Here is a 15,584-nt window from a genome sequence, read left to right on the forward strand (position 1 = left end):
CCATGATAACCATATTAAGCAAAAACTGAGTTTGGAAATTGTAACAAATTGTAATAAACCTGTAAAATTTACAGTAAAAAAAAAGAAAAGAAAAAAGGCAGCTGTGGTTGCAAGCACTTTTAAAAAAAACATGGTAGCAACATTTCAGATTTTATGGGACTGAATTTACATTTACAGTAAAAAAACTTGTGTCACCAAGACATTCGTTCATCCTGTGACAGGCCTGTATCGGAAACAGAAATGATTAGTTCACCTCCGAGTCTTCAGGTCTGAGTCATTCGTTCTTTTGTCATATGACAGCTGTATTGGATACATAAAATGAATTAATAATTCTCAACCTTCCTTACAAACAATTGTGTAGTTTTTTTTTTTTTTTTTTACTTTCACAGTCAGGTGATGCGTTTCTGGTCTCAAATTTCTTACAATTTATTAATTTTTGTCATGATGGTTCTTTTTCATAACTCGTGATGAATAAACAACTCAGACCCGAAAACTTGGGAGATGAACAAATCATTTCTGTTTCCGGTACAGACTACATAGCTTCAATCTATAGGGATGTGACATGACAAAAAACTACTCAGATCAGGAGGTGAGGTGAACTAACCTAACAGACTGATTAGCAATTAATTAGTAATTTCTATTTCTCATAATTTGGCCCTGGCTGTGTTATAATTTTTTTCTTATTCTAAATGTGATCAACATTTGGGTGTTGATGTGTCGGGTATTTAGCTATTAACATGTAACATTTTAATTATATTCTGCTGAAATTAACAAAATGAGCTAAATGACTTGGAAAAAAGATTTGTTCATTTTGCTGAACTAGACTCAAAGATCCAAGAAAGTGATCTGAAAAATCTGAACTTCCCATCACTAATAGAAGGTGCACAGTGTCATACATACAAATACAAAACAACACCATGGTAACACACATGGCACTAAAATAATGCAATAAACATTATTAAGATGTACGATAAAACCCTAATGTACGGAATAACAAAAATTAACAAGAAACAATTATTTAAACAAAATACCATCAAATGTAAAGTGTCACGCAGAGAATTGTGAGAATGTCAGATTAATTTTTTTTCACTATAGATTATAAGATTACTTAGAAAATCTGTACATTTAACAGTATTTTTATTACGTAAAATGTCCTGTTAGATATATTACAGTTTTTCACTATATAGTAAGGAAACTTGCCGTTAAACAATTAACAGCTTTTTACCATAGCAGTATTTTACAGTGTTTTATCTATTAAATTATAATTATTAAAGTCTATTAAAATTATAATTATTAACACCCTGGAAACAAAGGACCTTTTTGTTTTTATGTGACATACAAATCTGGGGAGCATAAGACACTGAGAACATAGAAATGACCCCTAAGATGTTCACCTATCCATTGTGGATAACATGGGCTTTAGCTTGATGTTGAGGGCACTTGATGTATGGTTTCAAGCAGAAAGAGTGACCTGTGCAATGGCCTGTGATGCACTGGATGTTCATTACTATATGCTATTACCAGTTAGTGGCAACTCACATAATGCGTACTTTTGAGCAATTTCAATTTTAAATAAGAAAAAAAAAAAAAAAAACAGACATATCGTTGGAATAGGATTGTGACCTAGAATCTGATATGAATAAAAACCAATTTGGATCAAATTGTTATATGCCTAATGTTCACAGATGTAAACAAAACAAAACAAAACAATATATTAACTTTATAAAAATTTTCATTTGGGGGCTTTTTTTTCCTTAGGAAATTTTAATATATACAAGTAATTGGAATAATTTGATTAGTAAATCTGTATTTTGTGTAATACATTTCATAATTTTAACTGATTGACAGTTTAGTCAGTGTTTATTTATATATTCAGTTTGTTGATTTTAATGAAAAGACATAGTTCTTACTGAGTTTCTCGATATTGGGGATCACTGTGCTTCCTCTTTTCATGTAAGATGCACGAAATCCATCAACAGACAACATGATGACAGGGGGCCGAACAAACCTAGATAAGTAGAAGTATTAGTACACCAAATACAAACAAAATGAAATTAGGATTTGTTGCTAAAATTTGTCCTTATTTGTAGTGGACAAGTGGTCTTTTATTTGAATGTTCTTTTTATAACAGCCTTCCTTAGGCACTATTCATATGTTTAGGCTCAAAATGTCACACTTAATGTGTATGCATTAACATTAATTGTCATGCAATCCACCCAGCAGTCCTCCTGGATAAGTGTTTTGTCACACAGAAGCCCAATATCCATCTCGTAACCCCACTGTGTTTTGCACTTCACAGCACTAAATAAATAAATAATTCAATTTGTTCTAGTATGTAAATTATAGTTGTGAAGATATGAGTGTTGTTGACCTAGTGTTGAATATAAAAGGCGGGATGAAAAGGAAGTGTGATGTTTGTCACTGAAATCACAACTGTGTCTCTCACCCGGAAGGACACTCGTGGTTTTTAATCTCTTCACACTCTTCCTGTAACCAGGGAACATCACCTAACAGAGAGAGGAAGTCAGTCAGCGAGGCACCAGGTGACATCCATACATATGCAAACACGTCTAATGTCCAGGCAATATGGTGCTCTTGTTTTACAGTTGCACCTGAAACACACCCATCACCACCTTTTTTATAACTGTAGTTGGTTTGACAAATATCAAATCCTTACACTGTAAACCCTAATGCTCAAAATAATTAATTGGTTTGAATAGAGTAAACTTAAATTAAACAAGTTAGTTCAATCAAATTAACTTTTATGAGTATTTAGAACTTTCTTTTTCTTTTGAGTTCACAAAGCTGACACATTTTAAATAATATGTATTGTTTCATTGTTTTGATTTTTATGAACTTGTTTCTTTTCATTTTGACACATACATTTTTACTGAAACTGGGCTGGGATTCACCATCATGGTGACAAATGGAATATGAGCTTTTGAGAACAGATACATGTTTTATATTGCTGTACTCATTCAGCATTTGCTATGCTATGCTTATGCTAATGCTAATGCTGAATTAGCTAGTTAAGGCTAGCCAAGTTTCCACTAGTAAAAATAGCTGAGATTTCCACTAGTTGAGATTACATGATACTTTTAAGTTAAATGTATGAATTAGCTTACTCAAATATTTTAATTTAAAATCAAATAAAAATGTATGAGTACAAAATAAAAAATCTGCCATTTCTGTTAACTTAGTTACTTAATTAAAAAAAAAAATTGATGTAACTGATTACCTCAATTTTTTTGAGTTTTGCCAACTTATTTGAGGTTTACAGTGCACTGGAGCAAATCTTGAAAACACAGTGCCCAAGAGCATAATGGGAATTGACTAAAATAACTAACTAAAATAACTAAAAAAAAAAAAAAAAAAAGCACAGCAATGTATTTGCCAATATGTGAATGGCACTTTTAAATTAAGTGCCAAAAATAAGGAGTGGTGTGTCTCCTCCACCTTAATCCAGGTCTACTAAACTTTCTGCTAATTACATTGAAATTAAATTAATTTTAATGTCATTTTTTTGTGTTTCCAGTTAGCAGAAACTCTCTGAAAGCCTCCCACCTTTGCAGAGAGACCTGTAGTTAGTGCAACAGTCTCCTTTGGCCATGCAGTCCTCTGAGCAGTGACAGGCATGCTGCTCAATACGAGTTTCACCACAGCGTTCTTTACTGCACTCAAAACCTCCCGCTGAAAGCACAAAAAATTAAACATCTCTCGTAAACAAAATCAACAGAATGCAAAACTAAAGGAAACTGTTACAGTATAGGCTGGCACAAGTAATTTGACATAAGCCTGTCCTTAGACAAAGACAAAAAGTACAGTAGGGTCCAAAAGTAAAAATACATCATTTTAAGAATCGCAAACTTGTGAAATTATGAATTTGAGAATTTCTTAAGTTTGTGCAAAACCTGATGATCCATGTTATCCAGCATGATTTGTGAGTGTTCCAAAGACATTGTGTGTTTCAATGGATGCAATGAAACGTGACCATCTGTACATGTATGTCAGTGTCACAAATTTGCTTATTTCATTATTGACCTATAATGCAAAATAGTGCAAAATTTTAAATTGTTCAAATTCAGTTTACATCATAAAGACTCAGACTTTGGACCCCAATGTGTATCTCCTAACTGAAAAGAGAAAATTTGCAGATAGGACTTACCGGTTTTCAGGCAGTGCTCATCAAAGTCTGAGCAACACGTATCATATGTTTTACACAGGTTGTCACAGCGACAGTTTGGCGGTTCTGCTTCCACTAATTCAAAGCACCTGTTTTTGCAGGAACCTGATAGGCTGTTAAAAGGATGGTCAGAGAGAACTTGGGAGGATAAAGATCAAAAGAGAAAAAAGAAGAGACATAGAACATAAAGATTAAAGAGACATTTTAGATCTAAAAGCATACACGACCAAAATCAAAAGTTTGTTATGCATATGCAAAGACTGCTCTGCTTTGAAGCTGAAAACATGTGCAGTTCAATCATTCCCACCTGTAAAATTTCAAAAATGGGTCAAGGAGCTGAAATGTTCTCTGCACATCTCAGTATTGACTTAGGGTAGAGCAAAGCAAATATTTCCTTAATTTTCGATCACCATGCTGAGAGAGCAACATAAAGTGGCTGTTTCATTAAATGTTCCTGGCTCATTACTACTAGCCTATGTGAACTGACTGACATGAAGGCTTGATTTAAAAAAAAAAAAAAAAATGGCATTAATACATTTCGACGGGAAAATTTAAACAAACAAATGACGCTACGAAATTGCAGAACAACAATAAATCATTGAATACTGGATAATGCAAGGTCAAATGATTTCCTTTCGTTCAAACTCAACTAAATTATATAAGCGAGGCTACAGAAACAGTCTTGACATGTTTAGAATGGCATCAGCTGAATTGGCCTTAGCTACATAAACAGACCAAATACACAGTGCTGCTGTCCAAAAAACACAGCAAAACCAACCTGAGTAAAACTTCTTTAATTTCACACGGGCTGGACACATGAAGCTATTACATACATGCTTTTAACAAGTCAACCTAAAAGTAATGTCAGTATGGCAGCACCCTTGAGGGGGTGACCCACTTTAATAGAAACAGATTTTCCTACATTAGAACACTGACATTTTTGGTCCTTATCTCATGTGACTGAACATGAAATTTTGTTTATTACTTCGTATGTATACGGTATACAGTACGATAAATAAATAAATAATACTGAGTACATATTGAGTATACAATCACAAACTGAATCTATATGGGCCATTCCTGGTTTTCAGTGCCTTTTGGACATCATAAAGTTTAGAAAATTTAAATAATTCTATCTATATATTATATATGAATTGTACTTACTTTCTCACAAACGCATCATTTTACATTTTTCATTTTTAGATACAAACACCTTAAAGATATTTTTGTTAACCTTTTAAAGTGCTACATTATTGACACTCCAAAAAAATGTAATTGTCATTGAATTGTTAGTTTTTTTTCTTCTGATTTTATGAAATTATTGTAAAACAACAACAACAAAACAAACAAACAAACAAACAACAACAACAACAACAAAACTGCTTAACAAGGTGGAAAAAGTAATAACGGGGTGGACAGGTGGTATAAAGAATAGATTGATGGATGATTTCCTATCTCTCACATACAACCAGTTACAATCTTACTTTAGTTTGAGCTGGATTTTTATAGGAAATAATATGTAACACATTATAAAAAAAAAAAAAAAAAAAAAAAAAAAAACATACACTACTTTTTTTTTAACATAAATTACTTTTACAATCACTATATACACTGCCCACAATGTTTACAGAGTGAAAATTCGGACCTAAATCAGCCACTGCACCGTCTTAAAGCAAATAAGCAAAAATAAGCTAACATAAAAGGTTTATCAAATAAAGAACTTCATGTTTTTTTTTTCAAAAATGTATTTTTCAAAATGTTTTTTCTAATAACTTTTTAGACACCCTTTAACAAAGTGGACATATTGAGGTTGATCACATCAAATTTGAGAGATAAAATTAGTAAAAATAGACAATCTCACTCACTTTCACAACTTGTTTTCACTCCAAAGAAGTGATGACTGCTCTATGATATATAATTTTATTTTTCCAACTTTCATTAGAAGGCAAAGTAGTCCAAAACAACAGTGGACAATAAATCAAGGGACAAGCTAAAAACACTTTAATATAATTGTTAAATTAAATTTAATAATTGAAAAAACTCTATACATTAGAGAGAATCATTAATAAAAAAAATTTAAAATGGGGTATAGACAAGTGAGTGGACATAGGGAAAATGGTCATGTATGGTGAATCAAAATGATGTAATATGTCTCAAATGGTCATAATCTACTTTTAATCAAGTTTTCATCGACTTTCAGAGATCATTTGGTGTTATTTATGGCAAAGATTGCATTAAAATTGTATAGGCAATTGTTCAATATAAGCAGTAGGCTAATATCATGATACTTATATATATATAATGTATGAAATAAATTCTGTAGAAGTATAAACCTACATCCAGAGAAAGACTCATCTGATGATCCTGCTTTGTCGGACCGCCTGACCACATAAGCCTCACACACAGTGCACCGCGAGAGAAGATACATAACGGAGAATACCTGCGTACAAATACACCGTGAGAGAAGACATAACGAAGATTACATGTGTACAGATATAGCAGTAAAGCAGACTCATTCTAACTATGACTGTAAAAGGTAGTAGAGGTTGCTGAAATTTGTCCGTTAGTTAATTTCACTTTTCTATCAACATAGTCCAATAGGACGGTAGAAATAACATAATGTAATAGCATAGACTTTTTGCTTTGTCTGCGACCAAGAGAAATTAAGAGGGTTTTAAACAGCAAATCAAAGCAGCGGAATGTATTTATATTTTCACCTGCCAAAAAAGCTACCTTTCAAAAGTTTCCATGCAAAGAAAAGAAAAAAGAACCTTGTATATAATAAAATAACGTTAATGCTTTAGGGTCAATGCGTATTATTTAATCATATCTATAAAATGTAACAGAGAAGTCCGCTAAATGTATAACTCTCATTATAAAGAGAACACAAAAACCTACCGTACCCATTTCAGTTGCAGCATGGTAGATGTGTGTCTGGTCCCTGACTCACTGCAACACTGAGTGAGTACTCAAACTACGGCACTAGATTCACGTTTACTTTACCCTCGACCAATACACACCAGGAAACATGAACTAACGTCACATCTGGCAAACCTGTGACGAATTACACTGAAAGACCCCATTCCCCATTTTAACAGCCCCCAAACACTTAGCATTAAAATATCAAGCAGACTTTTTAATTACACTTGAATTTAATGACAAATAATTATAAACTAAATGACAACTTTCAAAATGTCCATCGCAAATTCGGAAACACTTTAGAATAATGGTCCGTAATTAATAAGTAACTATGCAGGAAGTAACGCAGGACTAATGAGTAGTACTAACACTTCAGTTACTACTATTAACTAATATTAACTAATATAGAAACAAGCTTAACTAATCAGTAAGTAATATCAAATTAAGAAGATAGTTCCTTATTAGCTAATCAATAATTACCTAGTGAAATTATCATCATTAATAACTATTAACTAACGGACAAATTGTAAAGAACATTAGCGTGTGTCTGAGACCTAATCAGTAATCATTTTTACTCTGAATAGTCATAAAAGGCATCACTAATTACTCAAGTGTTACCTAGTCACTATGCAGGAACTAGTAGTGATCAGGACCATGTGAAAAACATTTTTCACTTTAAAATAATGGTCCAGAGTAATTAGTGTTGCATTTTATGACCACGTTGAGAGTAAAAAAGTACAATCTTCAAGAACTACTAGTGATCTTGACCATTATTTTAAAGTGAAAAAGATGTTTTTCACTAAAATAATGGTCCTGATCACTGCATAGTGACTAGGTAACACTTGAGTAATTAATGATGCATTTTATGACGACGTTGAGAATAAAAAAAGACAATTGCAATAAATGCAATAAAGGTTAAGAAGAATATTACCTTATTGGTTCTCAATCTGTACCAGTAGGCTACTAGTTGTCTGTTTGGTTTTGTATTCAACATGTTATTTTTGGGCCCAAAATTGTTTTGTAGTTACAGTAGGTCAGAAATTATTGGAAACATCTGAAGGAAAAGTAATAGTTTTAGAAAAATAACATCATAATGGCCTATAGGCCCCCAAATAATCATGAAAGTAAATCATAACAGAACATGGGACTTCTTTCTGTAATTATCCGTCATACGGATTTACATGTTTTGACAAACATTGTGAAACTCCACAATAAATCAAAAAATAGAAACTGATTGTGAACTACATACATTTTGCATACTGAGACAATGATCATGCAGGGACATTTTATCTAGCTAGGAAATTCAGCTTTGCTAAATTTTGTATTTTGTTCTTAATATCAGGGTACTCCTAGCATGCTTCCCAAACACAAATTTCAACAAGATTGCAACATTCACTAGGAAGACCAGTTCCTCACCATATGCATAGATAGGCAAGCCATGTTCTTCTGTGAAATAATTAAGACAATGACATTAACCTTTTTTTCAAAACCGTTTTTTTTTTTTTTTTTTTTTTGGACAACAAAAACAAAGACAAGCTTATTTTACAAAATCTCTTTATGGATTTATACAATATAAAAAAACAAACAAAACAGTGAATAAAAAAAACTTAGTTATTGCAGTACTGAATGATAAAAATCCTACAATGGTGAAATAAAAACAGGCTGGGGTGTAGATGTGAAACTGGTAAAACTTACTTATGGCTTAAGTTATTATACTTTCAAAGGAACAGTGAAGTCCAGTGAAAAATACTGCTTGCATTTACAGTATTCAGCTAACCCTTGAATAGATTTCCCATTTAAAAGATTGCTCATAGTAAGTTAACCATAGAGCCCACAGAGTGAAAGATTCCCTCATAAAAGTACTTTCAGAATGTTTACATTTATCTTGAGATACAGCGGCCAGACTTAACCCCAGTAGTCCTGGGTGGCGAGTCAGTGAATCTTTGTGTGTTCTGTTAAGAGGCCATAAACCAGTCAGTGTTATGTGTGGTCAGATGACACTGTGGAACAAATTTTTCCTTTTTTTTTTTCATGTACTGCATGCTAGGTTGTTACAGAGACTGGAAACAAGTATTAATAAGAAATTATAGTAGTAAACAAGTAGTAATAAATGATTTAAAGGATTACTTAAATCAGCATGAACATTGTCATTGATTTAAATGAAAGAATTTTCATTTTTGAATGAACTACTGACCTATTGAATGTTGGGTGATATGACAATCCAGTCTTTAGAGCAAATGCTCAAAACGTGTATTTTAATGTTGGTCAGGAGTACTGCTGCCTGACATTACTGTCAGTCAGATAGAGATGGAGAACGAATGGAGCGGCCACTGGCAGGGCTGTTACTAAAAGCGTGAGAATCTCTGTCTTTATCTTTGTCCTTATTCTCATGCTTGTGTTTGTGTTTATGTTTGTGTTTGTGCTTCTTCTTCTTCTTCTTGTGCTCATGATGATGATGATGGTGGTGGTGGTGATCTCCATGTTTGAAGGATGTGCTGTCTTTGCTCAATGTGGGCATGGGAGTTCCTGGCATGGACAAAATGGCTTGCTCTACTGAAGATGGTTCTTTCCCTATGGAATAGTGAGAGAAAAGTTAAAGCAACATAAAACACATTAAAGCCGCTTAATTACCAGATTGAGTTTTCCAGTCTGTAACCGTTAAAAAAAAAGAAAAAAAAAAGGGTAATTTACCAGTAAAGACTGTGTGAAATGGGCTAATATCTATCGACTTATAGTTCAGACTTATTCAACTTAAAGGGATAGTTCACCAAAAATTAAAATTATCCCATGATTTACTAACCTTGAGGGCCATCCTAGGTTTATATGACAATCTTATTTTCAGACAAACAATCCGAGATATATTTTAAAATATCCTTAGTCCATGTTTATAATGGTCGTGAATGGTAACCCACATTCTGAAGACAGAAAAAATGTATCCATCCATAAAAAAAGTCATCCATACGGCTCCAGGGGGTTAATAAAGGCCTTTTAAAGTGAAGGGATGTGTTTTTGTAAGAAAAATGTCCATATATAAAACTTTATAAATTCAAATATACGAGCTTCTGGCAGACGCCAGATTGCGCACGTCAATTTTGGCGGAAGAGCAACCTTTGACCCGAACGCAATGACACAATGACGAACGTGGAGGCGAAGAGTAGAGAGCAAAACAAAACACTGGTCACAAATTTTAAGTCTTAAACAAGAAATTTTAAAGAGAAATGTCAGAGGATTTTGATATAAGAGAAGAAGAGCTTGAGTTTGTTGCCCAGCCATATTTGTTTGAATCGTGAGAGGCGTCTAAGCTTACGATACTCCTACATCCTGCATCATACAACGCGTCACGGGTTACTCATTTGGCGCAAGTCAACTTGTGCATTATGCATGTTGTCGTCTACCGGAAGCTCGTTATTTGAATTTATAAAGTTTTATATATGGATATTTTTTCTTGCAAAGACACATCCCTTCGCTTCAAAAGCCCTTTATTAACCCCCTGGAGCCATATGGTCTTCAGAATGTGGGTTACCATTCACAACCATTATAAACCTTGCAGGAGTAAGGATATTTTTAAATATATCTTGGATTGTGTTCATCTGAAAGAAGATTGTCATAGAAACCTAGGATGGCTTGAGGGTGAGTAAATCATGGGATAATTTTCATTTTTGGGTGAACTATCCCTTTAATAGATGTTTCACACAATTAGTCTTGTCATGCCTGGAGTTGAAGGTCTCTCCAACATGTTCAGATGGTGGTAGATGAATGCCTGGCTGTCATGAACTGTGTCCATATCAATATCTTCCTCCTCCTGGGTGGGAAACTGACAGAAGTTGAAAAACATTACAGTACACTACTACATTACAGTGCAAAATGAAGCTATATATTTCTATTTTTTATGGTAACATGGATCTAATTGTAACATAAGCATATTCATTTTGGATTACTCACTCTGCTCTTCACAGATGCTTTAGCACTGGGCTCCTCTTGCATAACTTGCCCAGGTTCAGGGGATGAACCTAATGGAGTCTCTGCCTTCCTCTTTAAACCCTGTGGGGCCATGGCCACGCCACTCAATGGTGGTTCCATGATAACATGCTCCTCCTCCAGCTGAGGATGATTAAAAGAGGAAAAAATAATAAATATTATGTTTAAAGGTGATAAAGAGGATCTTTTCGTCGACTGAGAAACCAAAGACTGTTACTGAGTTTTTGAAATGAGCGCATGCGTAAGAACAACCCCCCCTCCTTTCGAGGGGACGCCTCCAAAAACTCGTGCCACGAGTATTGGAACACGAGTGTTTACCACCGGAATTCGCTGTATCGTGTTAGTGGATTCATTATGTCGGACTCACCGCAGGTAACTCATAATCTGCAGTTGTTACTCCTGTCTCCGGACAAAAACATTGCATGCGGCACCTGTGGAGTGTGGAAAGTTACTGGAGCGTGCAGCCGCGCTTGTCTCTCACAAGGAACATCATGGCAGTGATTGACAAGCCAGAGGGCCAATCCGCGCACGTCTCTCACAAGGAATGTCACGGCAGTGATTGACAAGCCAGAAGGCCAATCGTTTACGCGATTATCGTAAACGGTTGGCTGATGTTTTTAAGGTCCTACCTCATGCACAGATGATGTATATTAATATTATTAATAATATTCTTTTATCAGTTAGTAAAGACAGTTTCAAGTAATATTGCAAAAATGTATAAAACAAAACATCCTCTTTAGCACCTTTAATAAGCAGATAGCACTTCACGGGTTTTTAAGGGTATTAAAGTGCATATTGCAGGTTTAACATTTTTTTGAGATGAATATATAACCTTGTACAAAAATCCCATATAAAAAGGTACTGCAGGGTTTAAAAAATGTTTTGCGAGACATAAGGGCATTAATTTAGTAGATAAAGTGACGGTCTCTGTAAAAAACGCTTTTTTTTTTTTCACCGTCGCGTCATTTTACGTCACTACAGGGAGATGTTCGCAGAGCTCGGTGTTGATTCAGTGCAGAATATATTGGTATTTAGCAACAGCGGCCTTGAATCAGTGTGTTTTCGGTAGTTTTTGTATTTTATTTATCATCGTAATGGTAAATTATTGTGTTTGTGGAGGTTGCACAAACTTCAGCCTGTCAGGACATTGAGTACAGAGGTTTACTAACAAGAAAAACTACGCTGCTATCTTCTGTGCCGGGGTTTGTTTTGTGCAGGTGAAGAGACGGGACTTCACTTCTGCATGTGCTTCGAAAAACACGATCATTTTAGACTGGAGGATTATCATCCTGGCGATATGATGGGAGTTCAACATTGTAATACTTCTGTAAATGATTATATTAAATTACCGCAGTAAAGATAGTTTGCGGTTTGATATTTAGATTTATTTTGGCTATAAATAAGCAGTGCGCTGTCATAGACATGCAAATAATACTGAATATCGTTCTCCATGATTTGTGAATTAAGGTGACGCTGTCCTTTGGGCCGCAATCAGGTTCTCTTTTCGTAGCGACTCTTAATTTTATAATGGCTATAGTTCCAAATGTTGGACATTTAGAGAAATGAAACCGCTGTCATCTTCACCAGCTTGATCTGTGAATTTTTTCACAGCAAAGCTCTTGTCCGTAAACCCCTTGGTAATTCCGCCAGTAAGGAATGTGAAAGAAAGGCGTTCTTCATGTTTAACATCTATTACCAATAAACACGCAGACTGCTGGAATAAAATAACATTGTTTTAGGTCGAGCTCGATTTGTGAAAACTTTCACAATACCATTTTATCTTGTGGCCGTGTTTCTCTTATATATATATATATATACACATATGTGTATTTTTCACAGATCAAAATAGTGATATTAGTGACCCTGGGATGGGTCAGCTGACCCATACTGAACTGTGAAAGTTTTCACAGATCAGAATAGTGATGTACGTGATCCAGGAGAGGGTCAGCTGACCAAAACGCAACTGTGAAAGTTTTCACAGGTCAGAAAAGTGATGTACGTGATCCAGGAGAGGGTCAGCTGACCAAAACACAACACAACTGTGAAAGTTTTCGCAGATCAGAATAGTGATGTTAGTGACCCAGGGAAGGGTCAGCTGACCCGTACTGAACTGTGAAAGTTTTCACAGATCAGAAAAATGATGTACATGACCCAGAAATGTATAAATATATATAAATATATATACCATATTATACAAAAAACTGGGGGCAGAGCAAAGAGAAACAAGGCCACGAGATCAAATGCTATTGTGAAAGTTTTCACAAATCGAGCTCGACCTAAAACAATGTTATTTTATTCCAGCAGTCTGCGTGTTTATTGGTAATAGATGTTAAACATGAAGAACGCCTTTCTTTCACATTCCTTACTGGCGGACTTACCAAGGGGTTTACGGACAAGAGGTTTGCTGTCAAGAGGTTTCACAGATCAAGCTGGTGAAGATGACAGCGGTTTCATTCCACTAAATGTCCAACATTTGGAGCTATAGCCATTATAAAATTAAGAGTCGCTACGAAAAGAAAACCTGATTGCGGCCCAAAGGACAGTGTCACCTTAATTCACAAATCATGGAGAACGATATTCTGTATTATTTGCATGTCTATGACAGCGCACTGCTTATTTATAGCCAAAAGAAATCTGAATATAAAAACGCAAACTATCTTACTGCGGTTATTAAATTAATAAACTTACACACGCTATGCTTCTTCACCGTTTTTACTTGAATCAATTTCAACAGTGATAAATACAAATTATGTACACATGCATACAGTCTCACACTTACACAAAACAGTTTTGAATTATGTGCTGGTAATGTAAATACTCCAATTTCATGCATGCCATGTATGTAAACTTATATATACATTCAAGTTCACACAACTACATAATCACGGCGTCATATACATCCTCACACTATCAGTGAATGGGCACGGAATAAACTCATAACACAGAATTAATAAATAAAGGATAACATTACATGAAACACATACAGTAACACACTATATGTTTGGCCGTCGGCGGGAGACATGATCACGGATCTGTCAGAGATGCAGCTCGATGAAGACTTACGGTGCACATTTTAAGTTTTGTGTTTGATTATTACATTTGCTAACTACCAAATCAGTCGTGATGAGAAACGGCTATATCACGTAACGTAAGTGTGGACGGATATTAACGCGTGTGACATACGCATGATCAAAGTTTATTAGTTTCTGTTATTAGTAATCAGTTACTCCTAGATGACCAATAGCTTTGCTATTGCCTGATTCATGATGATAATCTGTACAATATTGTGATCTGAGCACATGTCGTTACCTAACGTAATCTATAAGCTAACACCGGTCTCTGTCCTGTTCTCCACTGCTTCTCCTCACACAACAGCTCAATTAGTCTCTTTTGACTGTTATTCTGTCTAATTCTGGCCTGTCCCTGCTCTCTTGACCACATAGCAGGCTAACTGTATGGCTGTGATTAGTTATACGAGTATAAATAAGCATTTACAATTTCCTCAGCGTCCAAACTGTCATTGCGATCCATTGTTTTCCTATAGTTTATATTGATCGCGCTCCCTTCACTGACGTCACGTCCGATTGGCCATTTTTCAGATGTGGAAGTAAAATTTTCTCACAAAAAACGACTCCAGAAGCCTATGTAGCGTATTTATGTGTGCTTTTTCAAGAAAATCTATTTCATACATTATTTTTCTATACATTGAATCACTAAAGCTCTAAACTGCAATATGCCCTTTAACATTCCTCAAGCAATCTGGTTTGGGTATCTTTTAAACTACCTAAGACTAAGAATAAAACATACCTTTGCATATGCTTTACTATTTATGGCCACCTTTAGGCAGCATAGTGACTATGGCTGTGTCCAAAACCAATCAGCAGCAGGTTCTAAGGAACCTGGTTATTGGAGCTATGAAGTAACTGTCAAATTGGTAACTAGATTGCCTTGTAGTAGTTCTGTGATTGACTAAAACTAAAAAAACTGACTAAAACCACTGTCTTGTCAGTCAGCTAGTACCTCTCATCACATGATAAATGAAATCCTTCTCCTGCTGCTGATTTGTGCTGTGACTCCTATTCAGGTCATGCCGCATTAAGAAGAAGCTTTCAGTTTTTAATTGTAGTGTCTGTTCTCTATCTAAACAAAAGTAGGGAAGTAAAGTGTGGCCTAACATGTTTTTTGTCCATGACACAACAAAAATTTAGAAGTCAAAATCAAATAAGCTGACGAAGTGACTATCGTAAGAGACACAAATATTGCATAGTCTGAACACAGCATGACGCACTTATGTAAAGAGAGTGTGCTCTTAACTCATGACCAACATTGTTGTCGAGTAAGACCATCCAATTTTGTTCTGTCCCTGGATGTAGACAAACTGCACCTAACTAGCATACCCATCAAAAAAAAAAAAAATTAAATAAATAAAAAAGGAGATCAAACTATTAGAAATGCATGGCTGAAGTAAATTTTTAATAAGGTGCCTGAATGATTGAATGAGTTT

The 15,584-nt window shown here is 34.9% G+C and overlaps 2 protein-coding genes across 4 annotated transcripts in view; both read right to left on the reverse strand.

Annotated features, from left to right (window-relative positions):
• enpp2 (ectonucleotide pyrophosphatase/phosphodiesterase 2) overlaps nt 1-7,176 on the reverse strand; it is a 54,980-nt gene extending 47,804 nt beyond the window's left edge. The window contains exons 1-6 of one of the 2 annotated variants that reach the window (XM_067392300.1): nt 7,087-7,176; nt 6,521-6,623; nt 4,166-4,321; nt 3,565-3,690; nt 2,447-2,507; nt 1,911-2,008 (exon numbers count right to left, since the gene is read on the reverse strand). In XM_067392300.1, coding sequence (XP_067248401.1) covers nt 1,911-2,008; nt 2,447-2,507; nt 3,565-3,690; nt 4,166-4,321; nt 6,521-6,623; nt 7,087-7,104 — 562 coding nt within the window. In that variant the 5' untranslated portion in view covers nt 7,105-7,176. Of the gene's footprint in view, nt 1-1,910; nt 2,009-2,446; nt 2,508-3,564; nt 3,691-4,165; nt 4,322-6,520; nt 6,624-7,081 lie in introns of both variants that reach the window. The other variant, XM_067392309.1, reaches the window with a different exon arrangement.
• An 870-nt stretch (nt 7,177-8,046) lies between these two features.
• taf2 (TAF2 RNA polymerase II, TATA box binding protein (TBP)-associated factor) overlaps nt 8,047-15,584 on the reverse strand; it is an 81,084-nt gene continuing 73,546 nt past the window's right edge. Inside the window, exons 24-26 of one of the 2 annotated variants that reach the window (XM_067400817.1) lie at nt 11,045-11,203; nt 10,814-10,904; nt 8,047-9,673 (exon numbers count right to left, since the gene is read on the reverse strand). In XM_067400817.1, the coding sequence (XP_067256918.1) occupies nt 9,396-9,673; nt 10,814-10,904; nt 11,045-11,203 (528 nt within the window). In that variant the 3' untranslated portion in view covers nt 8,047-9,395. Of the gene's footprint in view, nt 9,674-10,813; nt 10,917-11,044; nt 11,204-15,584 lie in introns of both variants that reach the window. The other variant, XM_067400809.1, reaches the window with a different exon arrangement.

The sequence above is a fragment of the Chanodichthys erythropterus genome, chromosome 2, assembly GCF_024489055.1.
Source record: "Chanodichthys erythropterus isolate Z2021 chromosome 2, ASM2448905v1, whole genome shotgun sequence".
NCBI classification, from domain to species: Eukaryota; Metazoa; Chordata; class Actinopteri; order Cypriniformes; family Xenocyprididae; genus Chanodichthys; species Chanodichthys erythropterus.